Source organism: Phyllostomus hastatus, unplaced genomic scaffold, assembly GCF_019186645.2.
Source record: "Phyllostomus hastatus isolate PE091 unplaced genomic scaffold, TTU_PhHast_1.1 phas_scaffold_114, whole genome shotgun sequence".
NCBI lineage: Eukaryota > Metazoa > Chordata > Mammalia > Chiroptera > Phyllostomidae > Phyllostomus > Phyllostomus hastatus.
This window is the reverse complement of record NW_025334006.1, coordinates 6,939,161-6,960,570: the sequence shown is the minus strand read 5'-3', so window position 1 is coordinate 6,960,570 and position 21,410 is coordinate 6,939,161. Positions and strand designations below refer to the sequence as shown.

The 21,410-nt window shown below is 44.0% G+C and overlaps 1 protein-coding gene across 1 annotated transcript in view; it reads right to left on the bottom strand.

The window, feature by feature from the left end:
- The window catches only part of CHCHD3 (coiled-coil-helix-coiled-coil-helix domain containing 3), a 266,630-nt gene that overhangs the window by 44,945 nt on the left and 200,275 nt on the right, over window positions 1-21,410 (bottom strand). Inside the window, exon 6 of the mRNA XM_045855666.1 lies at window positions 13,854-13,924. Within this exon, the coding sequence (XP_045711622.1) occupies window positions 13,854-13,924 (71 nt within the window). The remainder of the gene's footprint in view (window positions 1-13,853; window positions 13,925-21,410) is intronic.

Sequence of the window (21,410 nt, the reverse complement as noted above, 5' to 3'; positions counted from 1 at the left end):
GATTCTGTTTGCTTAGCCAGTTTCCAAGATTCAGCCACGTTGTTACATGTATCAATAGTTTGTTGTTTTTTAACTGCTGAATAGTACTCTACTATATGAATATACAACAATTTGTTTATCCAGTCTCTTATTGATGACCACTTGGGTCATTTCCAGTGTTTGACTACTATGAATAAACTGGATGTGAACATACGTGTACAAATCTTCTTGTGGGTGTATGCTTTCTGTTCTCTTGGGTAAATGCTTAGGACTGGAGCTGCTGGGTCACAAAGCAAGTGTATGTTCAGATTTACAGGAAACTGACAACCATTTCCCGAAGTGACTTTGCCACTTTATAGCCCCAACGGTGAAGCATGAGAATTCTGGTTTCTGCATATCCTTCTGGACAATTATTACTGTCAGTCTTTCTGGATTTTCACCTCTCCAATGCTTTAATTCACATTTCCCTGATAACTAATGATATCAGCATTTTCACGTGCTAATTGGCCATTCTCATATTTTTCCTTTGAAGTGTTTATTCAAGTCGTTTGCCCATTTTTAAAATTTTCTTAATGGTGTCTTAAGATGACCAGGACTTCTTAATTATGATAAGGTCCAAGTTATCAATCCTTGTATTTTGTTTGCCTACACGTAAGAAAAACCAAGAGCCAGCCCTGGCTGGTGTGGCTCCGTAGATTGAGGGGCAGCCTGCGGACCCAAAGAGTCCCCAGTTCGATTCCCAGTCAGGGCACATGCATTCAATTCCCAGGCAGGCCCCTGGTGCGGGTCGCACAAGAAGCAACAACACATTACTGCTTCTCTCTCTCTCTCCTTCCCCTCTCTCTAAAAATAAAGAATCTTAAAAACAAAACAAAACAAAACAAAACAAAAAAACAACCAAGAGCCAGACACAGGAGTCCTTGATAGACTGAGATGATGAGAGATGATCTGGTAATTACACACTCAAATGAGCAATGGAAATAGGTGTGTAAATACTATTATTCTGAAAGTTTGGTTTCAATTTTAGTACTTGGTTTCACCCTGGTTGTATGAATGAACAGCCACATACATCTCTAAGTTAATTATCTGGCTGGAAGCAGGGAGGGTTGATAGCATTGGGAATAGACGTATCCAACTGTGGGGTGATAAAACATAATAGATATCACAGTGTGGCTGAACCCATGCAACTTCCCAGAGACTACCATAAGAGCTACCATTCTTTTTTATTCCACAATATAATTCATCTTTATTATTTCACTCAACTGAGTATATTTACACACACATTTTTCAGAATTTGTCATATTAAAGGTTATGCAGGGTACAAAAGTATTAATGGTGAAGCCTATGCTCTTATAAATGGCTTAATCTTGAGGCTGTGCTAATACTTAAAAAAACAAGGGCAGATGACACAGATCCTGTCCCCAAAGCATCTGGTTCAATGCTAACGTGGTTAGCACTGAAACCATCTGGCTCTTCATCTACTGGGAGAAGATTCCCCAGTCCTCATCTTATAGAGCGCCCCCATCAGGCAGCTCTGAGTTTTATCTGCTCACCAGTGAACAGAACATCACCCACCACTTGGAACGGAGCAGCAAGCTGAAGTGCGGGGGCTGCGTGGGAATGAAGCTGGACCGTGGGCACCACGGCTGCCTCGGCGGTCTGCTCCCGGACCGAGACACCAAAGCCCCTAATGTGTCCAGACTGTTATGTGAGTTCTCTGAGTTCCAACCTAAACCTTCAAGGTATGCGAGCACGCACGCGCGCGCGCGCACACACACACACACAGAGGGGCAAGCACAAAGGAGTTTTCAACAATCTTTTCTAGAGGAAATTTAGAATTATATTTAGAATTTTTAAAATTTGCAAGGTTGTCTAATCTTGGCAATTTTACTGAGCTTCTGATTTCCGTTCAAGTCTGTTCACTGTTGATTTAACTGCGCAGAGTTGTGTTTGTTTTCTCAGGGACAACAAGGAGGGGGTGACTGGGTCCCTTTGCGTCCAGACGTTGAAATGGAGAGGGCACGAAGGAACAGCCACCTTTGTGAGGAAAGGACCGCTCAGGGCGGCAGTGGGCCCGACAGGCAGCAGGACAGTGCACAGGAGTCCAGCCCCGCCCTCTCTGCCACGCCCAGGACTTGGCTGGAGGCTGCCTCATGCTCACGTTCTGGACACCCTGATTCTTCTTCTTCTATGTATTCTGTCTGCAGGTCGGCCTTGGCCTTGGCCTTGGTGTCTGTCCTGAATCCAATCTACCGCTCAGGTAAGGTGATTTCTGTGACTTGATTCTGACCTTGAATATCAGCCTAACTTCTGAAGCCTTTTCCATACCTTATTTCTTCTTGCTTCTTTATAATCTCCCACTGCCTGTCCCAAACTGACAATTTACTTACCTATGAAGAGCCAAAGCTTCCCATGGTGAGATGCACTGACTTCTCAAGCCTCAAGGTCGCGAGCCCTCCTTCCACCCACCAGTCCTCCTATAGCGCCAAGCTAGAGTGCATCTCTGACGTAAGGAGACCCCAGGCATTTCGGCCACGTACAATAACCTATCTTTTAAATTCTTTAGTAATTTTATGGGATTTTGCTTTTCCTGGGCATCTTCAGTTATTTCGCTGACGTTCTCCCATGCACAGGAGTAACCATGCCCTTTCTGGTTATGTACCAGCTCACTGGCCATTTTTAAAACGGCTGTTACCCGATCTTCCCTGGCTTGGCCACTTTTTTGTTATTAAAAGTATAAAGTCGCCTCCCACACCTTTAAATTATCCTCTTAGGAACTCTGTTATTGGCATTATTGTAGTAATCTTTAAGGTCTCTGGCCCCCTAAGTTTTCCTTCCGGGTAAAAAACACAATTATGACCTGGCTGGTGTGGCACAGTGGATTGAGTGCCACCCTGCGAACCAAAGGGTCACCGGTTCGATTCCCAGTCAGGGCACATGCCTGGGTTGTGGGCCGGGTCCCCAGTGGTGGGCATGCGAGAGGCAACCACACACTGAGATTTTTCTCCCTCTCCTTCTCCCTCCCTTCCCCCTCTCTAGAAATAAATAAAATCTTTTAAAAAACCCAATCATGTATTCCCTAACATCCTCTCTGAGGATGCTCTCTAGCATCACCACCACTTTCTGTCCTCGTGAATGAACCATTCCAGCTGGAACACCAGGACCAGAATGATGTCCTTCATGGCCAGACACACAGCACTGAACCATCTGTCGCTGGGATGGACTGCTGGGCCTCAGGCAGAACGCAGGAGTATCTCCCACCACAACATCCTGCTCAGCACCATCCTCTTGCTTTCCTGGCACATCCTGGTGACTGGCTGGCCTTGGAGCTGAGAGAGAAGCTGGACTTTGGGAGGATGGGGGTCCCAGTGGCCCCCTTCCCAGTCCCGCTCTGCCCGAGGACAGCATTCAGGGCCTCCTCCGCTCTGCAGGTGCGAGGCGTGTCTCCCTTCTGCTGCACCGTACTCACAAGTTCTTTGCAGGTGCTCACCCACCTGGCGTTGCTCCTCCTCTTCTGTCGCTCTGTCATTGGAGATGCTGTATCGGTGTTCACATTTCCTGATGAGCTCAGAGAGGACTCTATTTCTGGTTAAAGACACGTCTACTTCCTGATCCCCCAGATCTTCTTTCCTGATGAGGGGCATGATCATGTACTCAGTGAACCTGTCTCTAGAACTGCTGTGGATGGTGTCTCAGCACTGCCACATCTTTCTTAGCAAAGGAGCCCAGCAGGGTCACCAGCAAGAAGGCACAGGGCAGCAAAGGGTACATCCCTGAAGGTGTGATTTAAAGTTGTTTGAAGATGGTAAGTGTGGACTATCCATGATTAAAATTTTCCCCTCTCTCCAGATGCTGCTGCTCTCAGACTCAAACTTCCTGGTGACTGAGTGGGCGTGGAATTTGGTCTCAAAGACTCGCTTCCCCAGAAGCCTGTTTCCGCCTGCACTTTTCCCAGCACCGCGCTTCCCCACGAGCAGGGCCTTTAGTTCTGACAGCACAGGGTTCGGCTCAGACCCTGTGGCCCGCTGCTGTCACCCCCCTGGGTGTGCTGAGCAGACGGCAGAGTCAGCAGCTCCAGGGCAATCCACAGTCTGCATCCCCGGGCATGACCTGTGCGGACTGGCACTCCGTGTCTGCACAGCCAGTCATGGGCATGGTCCCCTTCTGAGTCGTAGCTTCTCCACAGAGTCCAGATCACGGATAAAAATCCCCTCAACCACAGCCTATGGAACCTTCCACTCACCTGTGCCTGTCTTCACCCCACTCGCTCTGAGAGCTGCCATCCTTCTGTGTAGATAACCTGACACAATTTTTAACCATGCTCAAGGCCTTGTAAATTTGACAGAAAGACAGAATTTAAAACGTACCTCCTAGAAAACTCCCTGGATCTTTGAAAATGAGGTAGGTCAACCAGACGACAGTTACCTCTATTTGGTTTTCCTACAGCTTCACTGGTTTCTACCTGCAGCTGAATGGCACTCGAAAGCAAAATAAGCTTTTCTCATCTTTGAAAACATCAGTGGAAAAACCAAAAATATTATTTCCAACTGGATCCTTTAAAAAGTAAATGAACTCTATCCAGAATTAGCAAGATGAAAAAACTTAACAGTCCCAGTTAAAACTATGAGCTGTGGAGTTAATTATTCAAATAAGCAAGATTCAGTAAACAAATTCCAAAATTCCACGCACCCTACCCTAGAACTCAAAATGTTCTCATTTAAAATATTATAATCAAGAAAAGTGACAAGCTATCATTTTGGCAGAGTCTTCATTTATCTAACGAACAGTGTGTAATTAATATTTCATATAACCAAGTAGGTATGCTAGATTCTTAATGGATTGTATTGATTAAACAAGAAAGTTCAATGCTAATGTTCCTGTAAGGGAAAACAGAGTGCTTTATCTCGCATGGAACAAGTCGTGAATTCAGGTGCTTGTGGCCACAAACCGAAGGAGTGCAACAAGACTGGTTTTGGTAATTTACACGTAACACATAAACAGACTACATTACGGTAAAGATGACGCCCAGTGCAACCCAAGCGGACGCTGACCGCCATGGCTGGGACGCAGAAGAGACTTCTGGGTCATGGACTTATGACAGGATGTGGCTACTCTGACTGTCCCCGGTGGCTTGAGGTTCCTTTGCTGTTAAAGAGATGAGGCCGTTTCCGCAGGGACCCTCTGGCCGCGTGACCAACTGCAGGTGGTCTGGCGGCGGGTGCGGTGTGTGCCCCTTTCGTGAAGCAGACACACCGTCTGTGGCTGAAACCCCGATCTTGCCCTCTTGAGCCCTGTGTTCCAATCAGCGTGGAGGTCCTGTCCTGCTCCCTTCTGCAGGCACCTCTGCACAGCGTGGAATGCTGTCAGGAACACGCAGGAAGCGGAGACACGCTGCAGATGGAAACCTAACTCCCAAGTGGTGTTATATTTCTTGGTGTTCACTTGTTATCTTAGAGAACAGTATGTAGACTAAGTACAGTGACCTGATCCAGGGATTAAAATAAAAGGAAATGACTAGTTTTATCAGATTAGAAGGGTTCCAATCTTAAAGAGAAAAAAAATTGCCTACGGTTTCTTTTCCTCCCATAGCCAACCAGTTACACATGCCTATCATAAGAAACAGTGGCAGAGACTGGTGTGTTGCAAAGCAGGTCTGTCTCCCTGGAACCAGTGTGTCGCCGGAGGCAGATGGGACGTGGGGACCAGGGAGGAGACAGATTCATAGCTTGAGAGGTGGCAGACTACTCTCTGCTATTCCCCGACGAGACACAGAAGGGCTGCCGCCATCTAGAACACTGCTGAAACGGCAGCCAGCACCTTAGAATTGAATGGAACAACTACACAAGACCATTTTTTTACATGAGGATCAATGAGAACAGTTTTTTTTTTTTCAACTTGTAAACCTTCCCAGCTTGAATGCCCTAAAGAAAATGGCAGTTACAATATACATTTTACAGATGGAAAAGTCAAAGATGTAATAAATAACCTGCCTGAGGAATCGGGTGTTCTAAATAACCAAGACCATGTTTCAGCCGAATGTGCAGTTGCCATTTGCTTCATATACAAAGCATATTCTTAGCTCATAAATAATGCTTTTCAATTTTAGAACTGAAATCTTCCTCCAGCAACACGAAGAACAAACCCTAGAGGGTATATGAAATACTGGAGAAGTTGACATCGGTGAGCTGTTTCTAAAACAAAAAACAGCAAATAGCCCCAAACTTCTAAATAGGCAATTGTAGCCAAGCTTAGGCACAAAGGGTTTAGGTATATTTACTTTCTCCAGAATTTCTGCCTCTTCAATTACGAAGTCTCTTACTAAACAATCAAGATGTGACTTGGCCCCAGGACCACAGGGAATAAAATGTTGCCACTGCAGCTGCTGAGTTTCCTGCTCACAGCCTTTCAAATTAAAAAAGGAGGAAGAAAGGCCCAATACAAATGTAGAATTTAATTAGTAAAAGCTCAAACCCTTGCCCGAAGCCCTGTTCTTCCTGTAATATCGCATTCTTTTCTTCTTGTGTAAACTTTTCATTATGAAGGAGACATCTTTATAATACAATAACTCTACTTATAATGTAACTGCTGGTAACGTGACTCCCGCATTCAAAAAGGCAGCGTGTCCGAGTAATGTTGTTTTAATACAATTTGTGTTCAGCAGAAACCAAGTCAACTTGGTCATCTAGAATCTGATCAATGTGAATTACTGTCTTACTGAGATAAACCATTTGATCATTTAGAAACTGATCAATGGGAATCAGAGATAAAACATTTATCATGTACATTTGGTATATCACAGTCATTCACGCAGCACTCAACTAGGTTATAAGTATCCATCAGTAAGTGTTAGAGCTGATGTGCAGGGCACCTGTCCGCTGCAGATACAAACATATGTACAACAGCATATAATTTTAATCCTTTTGATGGGGCTGGATATTCAATAGGCAACAGGAGTCACTGAGAAATTGCAGGAGCTCAACTTTGGAGAAACTGGAGAGAGAGAAGCAGAGCAGGCCCGAAAATCTCAAACTTGTGAAATAAGTTTTAATTAAGAGTTCAGGCATAAAGGTAAGTAACATAAATTTGCTTGACTCAACTTCTAGAAGAGTTCTGAGGCTATTAATCAGAGTAAACTCTGTTCCTGAAGTACAATTAGTTCTATTAATCTAATATTTCCAAACTGAAGCCACACTGACATTCAGGCGCACTGGCTTATGCATCTAACAGAATTATAAATTTGCCAGTCAAAAGCTTATTTAATTATTTTACAGCCAATTAAGCAGGATCTTTAAGCACGGCTGCTTAAAACTGTCCATGGCCCACATGTATAATTACAGAGAACTCGAGAAACACCTGCTGATACCACCGGCGTGTCATCCTCGGCTTCACTGACTCATTCCTAGTACAGCTGGTCCTCAAATACTGTCACTTTTCCACCATCTTTTTGTCGAAGTAATGAGGGGGAAAAATTGAGTGCTGGTCGCGGCCACTGTCTGTGTGGAGCTTGTCCCTTCCCCCACTTGTCTGCGTGGGTTTTCTCCCGGGACTCCAGTTTCCTCGCACGTCCCTGCGATGTGCACCTGAGGTTCACTGGTGTGTCTAAACTGCCCCAGTCTGAATGACTGGGGGGGGGGGGGGGGGGGGGGGCAGTGAGCACCGGGGCCACGGAAGGGCCTCCTGTTCACGGATGGGTCCCAGTCTGCTCCCTGAGCTGCCAGGATGGGCTCTGTTCCCCCACAGCCCTGAACTGGGATCAGCAGGCTGGAAAACCATTACCTTATCTGTGTTTATTCATCTTTCTTAAATGTATAGGTCTCATTCATTTCAAATGTTTAATATTACAAGTGTTTTGGGTCTTTATTTAGAAGGTTTGTTTTGTTTTCAGTTTTGGAAGTTTGGTGATCAAAAATATGCCATAGGAACTTAACTCATTTTTATCAATTAGCCTAGGGTAAAATGGGTTTTGTTATGCAATGTTTCACTTGAAGCCCAAGTTTCCAAAACCTATCAAAGTGTTAAATGAGGAGTTACTGTATAGCTATTAAAACCACATACCCCAAAACAGAAACAAACAGTACTGCCAAAGTGAAACCCTAAGCAAACCAAGGAATTTTAAAGTCAAAGGATTTCACATAGAGGAAAACCTTTGAATATATAGTGACACTTACAAAATTCATTTTGTCTGTAGGAGTTTTGTGTGCATAGCATGCCTCAGATATTCTGAAACACCCACCGTTCTTCCACAGGGTAACTGATCTTCTCAACACCGTGAGGACAACCCGGAGCCCACATTTTTAAGTGAGGTTCCGACCACTCCGATCACGGATGAAGTCAAGGCCCCTGCCGCAGCCCGGCACACAGAGGCGAGTCACCGACATTCCACACACGGTTCCACGGAATCGTGCTCCCTCACGCGCACTTCATCTTGCAGAGAGACGGAGGCCCCCCTGAGAGGTTCTCCCTGCACTGAAAGCAGGGGCTCCCGGCACTGCTGGGATCTACGTCACTGCTCACTTCGTTATCGAAAGCACAGCACAGGAATGGATTATCAGTTGTTTTTAAAATGTTCTTCGTTTGCTTGATATTACATTCTCTTCACAAGGTTTATACTGTCTTTAAAATATTGCATATTTCTTTGATATTTACTTTACATTCACTGGATATTGGTGTTTGTAACTTAAAAGAATCGCACACTATACACAGAACACCCTGGTGACAGCACTGCCGTTTGGCAGGGGTGTAGATGCTGGCTCTCGTCCACCCGAAGAGATCAGGTTCGGAGGCCAACCAGGAGCCAGGGCCCCTGGCACTCGGTCCCTGTCGCTCCGAAACATCCCTCACTGTGCCCTCCTGTCACGCACGCGTTATTTGCCATCTCCTGGCTGGACTGGGAGCTCCCTAAGAATAAGAACTCTTTTTTTTTGGGCGGGGGGATGGCGAGGAGGAAGTCAACACCGTCTAGATTTTGTTTGGAATACAGATACAAATACAGATACAAATACAGAAGTTATTTCTATGGTGCATGGCTTCATAACTTGAGCTGGACATAAAATACTATAATAAATACGTATTACATAACAATAAAATAATCAAATCTGATTTTTATTGAGCATTTATTTACCTTGTGCAAGACCTGTGCTAAGCACTATCAACGTAACATTATTTAGTATGACAACTTATTTAATTAATTACCTATAAGCTGGGAAATAAGGACTAACACATAGCATCACTTTCAGTGAGCTACGCTATAACCCGATACTGTCACTGTGTAACTAGGAAATTGCATTGTCAGTTGCTCTGTTTAACACATAACAACACAGGGTGGTAAAGGTGATTGGAAGTGCCAATCAATAATGGTTGTTTAGTTGGACTGGGAAAAAAAAAAGCCCATCTGTTGAATAAAAACTAGATGTAAAAAAAAATCTGTATTTGCTCAGTGACTTGAGTTTTACAGCTAAAAATTTAAAGCTATTGTGGGGAAGAAGTTCTTGTAGGCAAATAAACACCACAATTCTTTATCTCCAAATTATTTAATTCCTACCGGGGAAATGAGATACTTATTAGGGGTGCAATGATTCCATCAGAGTAGACCTAACTTTGTCTTTTTAAAAAGCTCTATTTTAAAATTCCGCCTTCCTCTTCCTCTCCTCTGATGGGCTCTGAGTTCTGTGCTGGCAGGCCCCGCCCTCTCCTTCCTTCCTGGCTGTGCACTCAGTCAGCAGAGGGCATGCCATGCCGCACAGGAGCTCTAAGAATGAATGAGGTATTGACAGGGTAGAAAAAAAATCCCATTAAATCTAAAGTGTTTTAATGGTTTACTGCCAAAACCATAAACTGAGGGCCCGAAGTGTGAGTTACTATTTAAGCATCGCTAAAACAGTCCTGTTAGCCCTCTCGGCGGCAGGATGCATCGGTGTGACTGGTGTTCACCACGCTCGGCCTCAAGGGCTCGCGGCTTGCTTTCTTCTCACGGGGATTCTGTGTGACCCTGTTTCAGGTGTATGATATGCCCCTACAATTGCAATGTAAAAAGCTTCCATTCATGCAACCAAGATACACCCCAGTGAATCCCTCTGGCAGAAAAAAACTAACTAAAGCCTCCTCAATGTCCTCCAGAGCTTGCCACCCCAGAGGGACTGACCGCTGCCAGCAGCTGTCATGCCACGGGAAGACCAGGGCACACTGCCTTGCAGCAGACTGAGGCTGCCCTGCTTATCTGAGGTGGTCAAACTTCTAAGGAGAAATGAAGTTCCCTGGAGTAGTCTCTGTGCCTTCAAGAGGGCAAAAGCCCTGGCCGGGTCCCACACATCAAAAGGTTGCAGGTTCGAACCCCAGTTGGGGTACATATGGGAGGCAACCAATCGATGTTTCTCTTTCACATAGATGTCTCCCTCTCTTTCTCAAAATCAAACATATCCTAGGGTGGAGATTAAAAAAAAAAAAGACGGTAAAATTGTGTCTTACAGACAAAGCACTATCACTTCCTAGGAGTGAAGCTAATGAATTCACGGAAAATCAAAATACAGTATTCTAGGAAGCTCAGCCAGGCAGGTAGCAGCTGAAAAAAAAAATTATGTAATGAAAGCTACTCTGACAAACTAACTCTTAAAAGTCTTCCAGTGTGTAGAAGCAGGGTTTTTGTTTGCATTAGTGTTAGGCAAACTGCAAAATCTGAAGGCAGGGACCCCAAAACTGTCCTTACTTCTGACATCACCTGAAAGTTCAAGGGGTTCCCCAAATCACCCTAAACCTTGACAATTCACTAAAAGGATCCACAGATCTCACAGAAAGCCACTGAACTCACAGTGATGACTTCTTATGAAAAATGATACAGAAAATCAACCAAGGGAAGAGATACACAGGCTGGAGCCTGGGAGGGTGCCCGAGGCAGTTTCCATCGTCCTCAGGATGCACTATCCCGGTATCACCAATGTGTGACAACAGGAGCGGAGGACCATCCACCAGAGCAGCTCACCTAACCTTCCGTGTCCAGAGTTCCATCTGGGCCTCTTTACACAACAGGCTTGTTCCACGGACTGCCCACGGGGCTGAATTCAGTCTCCTGTGAAAGCTCCCCAGAGGCTGGCCCAGCCCCAGATGGCTCAGGGGGCCCATCGTGACTAATAAGACACTTTTATCACCTGGCCAAGTCCAAGGTTTTCCAGGTTACCTCCCAGGAGCTGGGTCAAAGACCTTTCTGTCTTTGATAGGACCTGTCATCTAGTACTTCCAGTTCTTGTTTCTCATGCCTCCAATCTGTGGGAAAGGCTACAATTCTTTACCACACCAGATGAGGGTAGGATATAATAAACAGTATCTCACAGAGGTCAGGGAGATCATGCTGCTGAGGCTCTGCTGAGAAGGCTGCCGAGCCCAGGCTGCAGGTCCGTGCTGTCTTGGAAAAGGTAAGTCACAGGAATTGATTTCCGTGAGCCTCTCATTCCCAGAGGGCCGGCCCAGGCTCAGTGACACGGTGGCCGGGCAGGGCTTCCGAAGGGAGGTTCTTCTCACCGAAAGCCAGACTGACCTCTGCCTATGAAATCCGGCTTCCACAAACCTGTTAAACTCTCCCTTGCCCTTTCCTTCCAGGTGTTATGGACTGAATTGTGTCTCCCTGCCCCCTCATTCGTATGTTGGAGTCCTAACACATGGTACTTCAGAAAGTATATTTGGATGAAGGTAATTATGTTAAAAGGAAGTCAGCAGAATGGGTTCTAATCAGGTGTGCTTTATAAGAGAGGGAGGTTAGGAGACGTGCAGAGAGGGAAGCCATGTGAACACACGGAGGAAACGACCGTCCGTGTGCCAAGGAGAGAAGCCTCAGAAGAAACCAACCCTGCCGACACCCTGATCTTGAAGCTCCACCCTCCAGAACTGTGAGACAGTAAACCTCACTGTTCAAGCCACGCAGTCCGTGGTACTCTGTTACGGCAGCACTGGCACGCCCACTAAACAGCCCCTACGTCACGTCTGATCTTTCAGTGACTTCTCTGCACCCGTCTCTCTCCTCCCCTCCCTCACTTACAGCGCCTGTCATCCAGGACTTCCAGTGCTTGCTCTTCGTGCCTCCAGCCGAGCCTCGCACGCACTGTCAGACTGATACTCCTGAAGCAGCGCGGGAACCAGGGCACCCACCGGGTCAAATACCTTCCAAACACTTCCTGCTGGTGCAGACCAACCTCTTAGCCCAACAGCTAAGGAATGGCCCTGCTGACCTTTCCAACGTTACCCTGCTCTGGTCTCTCTGAGACAAACCATCGATCTTCACTAACCTGTCACCCACCAACTGCAGAGCACGATTTTTGTTCTGAATACTTTTCCTTTCCACCAAAACTCTTCCTCAGGCTTCATCTAAAATATCATCATTACGATGACTTCACAGATCATTCTAGTCAGAAATGACTTCCTTTGATTTATTTCAAATTTTAGTTATTTTTATAGCTATCATCTATACTGAAGAAACACCCATAGTGCCAAGTCAAAGGTTTTCATAGTATTGAGACAAAAAGCTTTAAAAAGTGTTGTTTTATCATTAGGGGAAAGATAAAAATAATAAAAACACATGTGTAGTGTACCTTCTAAAATGAAGTCCATATCCAATTCTACATCTACATCCTTAAGACAGCAGGGTAACCCATTAAAAGTGGGATGTGCCCCATTCTTAGAAGGTCGCTCCCTCCTGCCCCAAAGAGTGATTCTCTAACAAAGGATGGAGGATTTGTCTAAGGTTTAAATGTACTTCAAACCACCTTTAAACAAACATTTTTGATCAGTGTTAGAACAACCAGTTTCCGTCACCACACAAACTGCACTACAGCAGAAGGCAATAAAGTCCCGCCGTAGGGATTAATCACTTGTCAGATGCTCATAAACGTGCACCAGGGAGGCGGGCAGCGCCCAAGCCACCAAGCACCATATTGTTCAGACTGTAAGACGCACGCCAACAGCCCCCCAACCCCTTGGGAGGAATAATGGTTGTTAATGCTGCTGTTGAGTTCTGTGTACATTTACACTAGTGAAATATTATGTTATTTATGTTATTAAATATTTTACCACATTTTTTGCTTCAAAATTTTTTTCCTATTTTCCTCCTAGGTTTCCTCTAAAACCTAGGTGCGTCTTATGGTCAGAAAAATACAGTACTCTTTCACCTGAACCTGTCACACCACCGTTTTTTTTTTCCTGCCCTGCTAATTTGCACTCGTGCTACCTGCAGAAGTTACACAACAGAGCTATTCATACACTCAGGACAACTCTGAACACTGTCTTCCTACCTAATGTGGGAACTGGCGGCACAGGGGAAGCACAGGGCTGTGGGTCACAGACACTGCAGGCCACCAATCACAGTACATTCACTTAAACGTCGCAAGGGTTAAGAGAGGCAGCAATTTAACACCACCTTCACAATCCAGGGTGAGTTAAAGTCCGAGATTTAAATGCCTTCAAGGTACATGTGAAGAAAGGAAAACAGCCTGAACTTGAGAAAAGAGGACACCCTGGATTGGACATGCCCGTCATTTTATTATGCAAAAGTGAACAGTTTCTAAGTTTCTAGTAATCAAGTTACCAATTTAATATCACCTTCATAAACAAGGGCATCCTATCTTACATATTATTCCAAATGAAAATTCTATTATTATTGCTTTCTATTTTCCCCTTATTCACAAAACTGAGGTGTAACAAGCGTTCCCCAAATTCTTTTACTGCACATGTTGAATTCCACTGTAGCAGATAATGTGCAAACTTCTCAACCACAAAACCTATTTCCCAGTACTCCAGAGAGTTACACACCACACTGTCTCCTGTTCAAAAAGCAAGAAAGCTGTATTTTCATCTTGTCAAGGAGAGTCATTAGAATACTATTAGAAACTTACTTGAACTTTGCTTCCACCTCTTCAGCAGCTTTCTGGTATTGTTCGGTGGTGACTTTGTAGAACTCTGAGCTCTGTGGAGAAAGATTGACAGCAGAGTTTTCACTTTGCAAGAGGACGGCACGTGTGCAAGACGTACAGTGACAGAAACACACAAGCTCTTATTTCAGCCACTCAAGCAGTAGGACAAAGATTTCTCGCCCGAGTGGAATGGATTCTTGTAAAAATACATGTAAAAAGTATCTAGTTGTTGATATACAGGTTGAAATTACAGAGTAAACTTTCACAGTTATAATTCATCATTCTTTCAGACTTCTGATAAATTCCTCACATATTGTTGGAGGATTAGTCAGATCTCCCTGATTTGAAATCAATCCCTGTAAGATCAAAAGATGCTTGAGATCGAATAATGAAATTCACACACATCACATTTGCCTATTATTCCAGTGTTTCACCTAGGATATTAAAGGATTATTTCTTTTCACACTGTATTTTGTCTTCCAGACAGTTTCTTCATGGACTAGAATGTGTTCTATTGCCTGCACGTGACCATAAGGACATCGACATTTACAACAAATTGATGAGTAAGAACAAAGGGATGGAGTTACATAATTTTTATACCAAAAAATGTTTCACTACTACATGAATGAACACATAAGCAACATAAATTAAGTTGTAATAGCAAAGTAACGCCTTGCCTGGGTCAGCAAAATAAAAAATTATCCATTCTGGCTGGCTACTTTCAAACCTGTCTGCAGGGGGTGGCCTCCGTGACCCCATGAGCCTTCAGATGCAATGATACCTTGCAAAACGCATCACAGTACAAAGAGCACAACACGGCGGTCTATTGTGAGCCTTTCTCTCTAATCACTCAGGTTCCACATGCATGACTGGGGGTAGTTTATTTTTTCATAAATCATCGTTGGTTGGTGAGAAAATGAAAATGAAATCCTCTTCACACCAGTGACCCCTTCGCATTTAACAATCTGGGCTGGCCGATGACAGTCACATCCAGGTCTGGTGGATGCAGATAAAATCAATAGGTATGTGATTAGACAGCCGACTCAGGGTGGCTGGAGAATGGACAGGTCACCGTTTGAGATGATGAATGGCTCTCTATCAACCTGCAGTCCCCTCCGATGCTAACATTTACTATAATCTTATTTGGGCTGCGATTTATCTTTCTTGCACCTGATCAATAAAGATGAACAGAACAGTTGTAAGGATCGATTGTAATTTTTTATCATTTTCAAGCACAAAGGTGCATTTCTGACATGAAGACAATATTCTGAGTGTACTACTTCTGCATTTTTTAAAATTGCAATTTGAGCGCTCAGCCATACTAGTCTACATATTGAGAGGTTTAATTCATCTGTGGGTCTCAAGCTATCAAAAAGCCATTTGTTTTCTCAGATATTTTAACTTCAGGCTGTGCCACATCTTCCCATCAGGTCCACCTGTAAATCTGTCTTTCCCCTGAAATACCAGTCACGAGGGCTCTGTTGCCATGTTTGGTTTAAAGCTGTTCTCTGAACCCTTCTAACAAAGAGGGCAGTAAAAATGCACTTACTAATCACCACGAATGCCGGAGAGAAACACCCCATATTACTATGATGAACTGTCAAGTGAGTATTATGTTACTGAATTATCTGTTAAAATGCTGGCAGAGCCATAACGTCTTGATTAATACTTTCAATTATTTGAAGCACTGAAACGGTAATGTCTGGACCAAGCCGGCTTTCAACTAGGTTGAAAGACGCGGTTCTGTTCTGTGACCTTCCAGCAGGTCCTCTGACCTCCCCCACTTCCTGTCCCGTGTTCCTCGCCTGCGAAACAGGGGTGACACTAGACCTGCTTATGCCCGTCGCTATCGTAGAAATCAATTTGATGGGCAAGGAACCTGTGACATCTATGAAGTGTTTTTGCAGAGTAGAGCAACATCAAAATAAACTAATTTTAAAGAAAAAGAACTAATTTGGGCGATTCCATTCTGGATACAAATTCAAAATGATCAAAAACAAGTACTGAGCTTTCTAACAAGAATGATGAGCTTTCTAACAAAGGGAAGAGTTGTCCCACGACATAAACTGACTTCAGTTCCCCTCCCCTGGTGATGCCAAATGCAGGTGAAAGTATTGCTGATGCTGCCAAACTTCCCCTGGGATGTTGAATGCGAAATACCTGTTCCTGCACTGCCTACAAACTTAGCATATAATTTCTCAATTTACAGCTTTTGTCTTTATTTATATTCCATATTTCCACCTCGGTGGCTGGTTGCCCACCACGCATAAATCTTTCTAACAAAGAAAAGTCCCCAGGAGGCAAGACCATGTAACTAAGAGAATAAACATAAATATGCTAAAGACCTACTTACAGACCAAGTATAATTCATTTAAGTGTTTACTTATTTACTCAACAAAAACACATCCTTATCATCCCAATAACGTTCATCTTAGGGAATTAGATCCTCATGGAGCTTTCCATCTGATATGAAAGAAAAGAAAATTATAATGAAAGGCTTCACTTAAAAGCTGCGTGACTGGAGTTCAGGACAGCAGATCTCTTTTGGTCTCAGAAAATACTTTAAAAATGAAGAACCATTAAACACACATACATTCTCTGTCTCTCTGCTTGCCAGGAGCAGAGGAGAAATTCTGGGTATTCATACGGAGAAACGATATGCTGTGGTGAAAAAAGATAAAGTTAGACAAAAAAGTTGTGGGTATGATATAGAAGGGTGTAATTTAGGTCAAGTTTGGAAAAGCACAAAATAATGAAGCAGAATTAGCGAACAGAAATCCCAACAATTACCTCCAAACGGTGGCAGTCTGGTGTGGGAGGTGGAAGGGGGTGGGCGGGAAGTGCGCCCTGAAGAAGGGGCCGCAGGGGGGCTTCACTGCGCTGTCTGTTTCTTAAAGTGAGATGGACCCAGCACTAGTTCCGTGCACTGTAAATGTGTCACAGTACATACAAAAGTTGTACTCCGATCTCCCTTCTCCCCAAAGAATCCAATGAACAACAAACGACTCAGCGCGGCTAGAATATGCAAGCGTGTGTGTGGTGGGGATACATACTGAAGACATCGGTCAAGTTGGGGTTTTACGTATATTTGTAAATGCTAAGCTCTTGCAGAATGTCCACACATTTCCAAATCAAGTACTTTTTCTTCAGCTTTGTACTGTGAAATGATGTTAGGCTTGTGAAGTAATTTTCGGTTTACAGAAAAGGGGCAAACACAGCAGGTTCTTGTGTACACCCTTCACGCTCCCCTCACGTCAACATCTTAGATGGCCGGTCATACGACTGTCAAAGGCAGTCAGGTGACCGTGTTACAGCACGGGTAACGAGTAGTAGAGCAGCAGCAGATGACGCACGGTGCTTCTCTAAATCGGACTCAGAACACCCTGAACTCTGGTGTCACACGTGCACCCCGACGCTGTGGCACCCCTGCACGGAACACACTTGAAGGTAATAGAAATGACCTGATTTTCAGAAAGACCATTCTTGTTATCTGTTGTCTTGAGGTGGTAACAGGCTGTACTTGCTGCTCGTCTTACTAATTATAAATTACTGTTATGTTCATGTCATCATCATAACTAAGTGTGTTGGCATTTGGTCAACCCTGCAGTTTGCAGTAGTATACATTTACATTAATTATATTTGTCTGATTATTTTCTGATAGCCAAGTTTTAAGACCCATATGATCTATGCTTCAAATAAGTAATATTCACATTTCTACTTCCAAATAAGATGAAGATTATATGCAGGATCCAGCACAAATAACATCCCTTTTTTATTACAAAATCATAAGCATGTAATTCTGTAACAGAGTATCACACTAAAGCACACCATATGACATTTTAGGTGAAATGTTCCCATTACAGCTACAAATTATTACAACCATATTATAACCCTACCAACCACACTCAAGCAGGTGTTACTTCTGCCAGACCCTGTATGTTCACGCATATAAATATGGCCATACACAAAGCGATTACATGTATTTGTAATATTATAATCATTTGTAAACAAACTCCATATGTATCCCCTTCGAACTTTGTGGATAACACTATCTGAGTACACCAGCTGTGTGGGGTGTGAGACAAACCACCTGGTGAAATGACATGGAAAAGAAAAAACAAAAACAGGTGCAGAAAGGTGCCCACACCCCAACAAGGTGTCCTGCGAGTGCTCGCCGCACCGTGTGCAGCCACACTGCTCCTGGGCCTGCAAGGCCTCCGCAGCGTAAACTCCAAAACAGGTTCCCTCGCATCCATCCCACGGCTCCCTGCTCCGTCGTCATCAGGGAAAACACTGGACGTGACTCGCCCAGTGGTATGGATTTGTGGCAGGGAAATGTTATTCAAATCAAACAGTAAAACATTAATTTATTACTTTAGCCTTTCGAACAAGTTTTTATTGTTAGATATAAGCATAAGACATAACGTCCACCAAGATTTTCTTTGAGAAGGTAGGTCTTATAAATTCAAAGTATAGCGATAATATCTTTTAGATGTTTTAGCACTCTCAAAAATCTGATCAAGGCTTACCTTTTGCTAGGAAGTAAACCATCTCCACAATAACAACGTAATTCTAGATCTGGGAGATGTTTCTGTCACCGATATTAGGGGTCAAGGCCTCACTGGAAATGATAGACATTTTCATTTTCTATATTAAAACATCTTGCCATGTAAGGCACCAGGGGTCAATTACTAAAAACCCAAACTGAGTTGGGGAGACCGAGTGTTCCACTGTACACAGCTTTCACATACTTTGGTAACCTGTGACTATGTTATGTTGCCTGCGGCACACTGTACCTAGACGAGTGATTTTTCGCAGAAAGGCGTGGTGGCTAAGACCAGGGACCTCAGAGTCATACTGCCGAAGGACGGCCCCAGCCTTGTGGGATGAAACATGTTAGTTCGCCCCGGCGGCAGCCTCGCAGCTGTCCAAGGGGGAGAACAGGAACGACGACCTAATGGGAGTCTTTGGGGGGTTAAAAATGATAGTCCATGTAAGGTTCTTTGAACAGTCCCTGGAGTTATGTCCAGGGAAGCACTGCAGGAATGCTACTTGTTATTAAGAATCACTAAAACAATAAGAAAAAGTATATACCATTTGGTAATATTTTAAAAAGCTATTTTAATAAAAATTTAAATCTCTGGAAAACAAAAATCGTTTTTCCATGAAAGCACTGATTTCTCTTACGTTGCTCACCTGTTCCTATTTTTTGGTTCCTCAAGATAAACGAGACACGTGAGGACAATGGCTGGGGAGTGCTAGAAATGTTGATGGCTATGGAAAAAAAAATGTATATATTGGGTTGGCCAAAATGTTTGTTGAGTTTTTTCTGTACAGTGGTTCTGGTACTGCTTAGTTGTCTTTAACTTCATTCAAAACAATTTTGTTAGATTGTATTGTTGCAGCTGTCAGATCAATGTGCATTTAAAAAAAACTTATCAGAATTAGTGAATTTTTGCGCAGCCATTTTAATATTGAAGACAGAAGAAAATACGCAACATTTTTGGTGTATTATGCTTTTTATTTCAAGAAAGGTAAAAACTCAACTGAAATGCAAAAAAAAGACGTGCGCAGTGTGTGGAGAAGGTGCTGTGACTGATCAAACATGTCAGAGGTGGTTTGCGAAGTTTCCAGGAACTATTGGCATGCTGGCCAAGTAATTCTTTGCTGTGGGGCTGCCTTATGCAGTGGAAGATGTTTAGCAGCACCCCTGGCCCCTACCCACTAGAAGCCAATAGTGGGAGATAGCCAACACACTCAAAATATCCAAATCAATAGAGTTATTGGTGAAAATGAAAAATGTGTCTTTTATTTTAAGGAAAAAGCTAAATGGACTCTTTGAACAACCATAAATATAGATATAAATATAAATATAGATATAGATACAGATACAGTGACACTGCTAGCCCATATAAAAACCAAACCAGTAATTTTGGACCTTATCACCAATGAAATCCAATTAACTCAATTAAATAGCAAAAGTATTTTAATGCCAGGACTATGCGTTCGTTGTAAATCTCCAAGACAGGAAATAACTGTTCATCATGATCCCCAAATGGATTTTCTCATTGAACCTTTTAATTATGAAGCATCTTGGGTGAACAAAATCCCCTTAAATGGTCCAGGAGAAACACAATAGAGAAAAGTCCAACCACTATTTCGATCCTGAACTTCTTGACATGCAACTTTTCCTTTCTCTGAGCAACATCTTCTTATGGGTTATTTTTAAAACGAATGTTCGAAAGGTAAGAAAAGAGTAGAAACTGGCAATATTGAAAAATGATTCCAGAAGTGAGGATGATTGATGGCATCACTTCTTACGAAGTGCTAATAAAAAAGAACGTGCTATTATCCTTGAACGTTAAACGTCTGACATGAACTCCTGCAAGAAAACTGTTGCTGTGCCTCTGCCCAGCCCCCTCGGAGCCCGGAGGAAGACAGCTGAACCGGCCACCACTGCTGGCTCTTCTCTGCACTCGTGCCCTTCGGTGGCAGGACCCTGCAGCTCCTCCCATCGTGGAAGGGCGGAATCTTCCCCACCCCTTCACCTGGGCTGTGCGAGTGGACTTGCTCTGGCCAGCAGAATGTGACCAAGATGATGGTGTGCCAGTTGCGAACACGAGCCTTTCTCCTGGAACCCTGCTGGGTGCCATGTCAACAAGCTTCCGCTAAAGGAGAGATGACAAATCATCCTGGGCGAGGCCACCCTAGAGCACAAAACCATGGCCCCGGCCGAAACAGCACCCCACAGCTAGCAGCCCAAACTGGGGACCTGCAGAATTGCGAGGTGAAGAGATGGTGGCTGTCACAAGCCACTGAGCTTGCAGCACCTTGTTAAACTGTAAAAGCTAACCGGTTCACACCCCTTCTCCGCATTCTCACAGCACCCTGGACTCTCACCGAAGCATCTGCCACACTGTGCCAACAACGTGCACGTCTATGTGGTCTCCCCTACGAGTCCACGGGACCCCGAAGAGCAAGGATCTCACCCCGTTTGTCATTGTATTCAGAACACTCAGTGATGCCATTAATGCTAAGTTGTATTCCAACTTTTGTTTTTACTTAAAAGAGGACGGGACAGAGACAAGTCTAAAGCAAATGATACAAGAGAACATGGAGACACTGGAACACTACACTTACTATGTGTCTCTTACAAATTGATGGGCACCGGGCACGCCAGTCTGCTCGGCCATATCACAAGGAAATGGGTATCACTTCACACTGTGCTCAACAGCAGCAACAGCGCAATGACACTTAAAGCTACAAACAGCAGCTTAAACGAGACAGAGGTTTATTTTTCTCATATAATAAGTCGTCTGGGTGTTGGAAGCCCAGAGCTGATGCAGGTGCCAAGGATACCATCAAATAAATAGGGCCCTCACTGTATTCCTTCTCAGCCATCCCGAGCATGTGGCTTTTATCTGCACGGTCTCAAGACAGCTGTTGCAGCCCCATTTATCATGCCCCAGGTCCAAGGATGGACGAGGGGGAAGGGAAGCAGGGGAAGGGAAGCCTCTCTAGAGCTTTCTACTCACATCT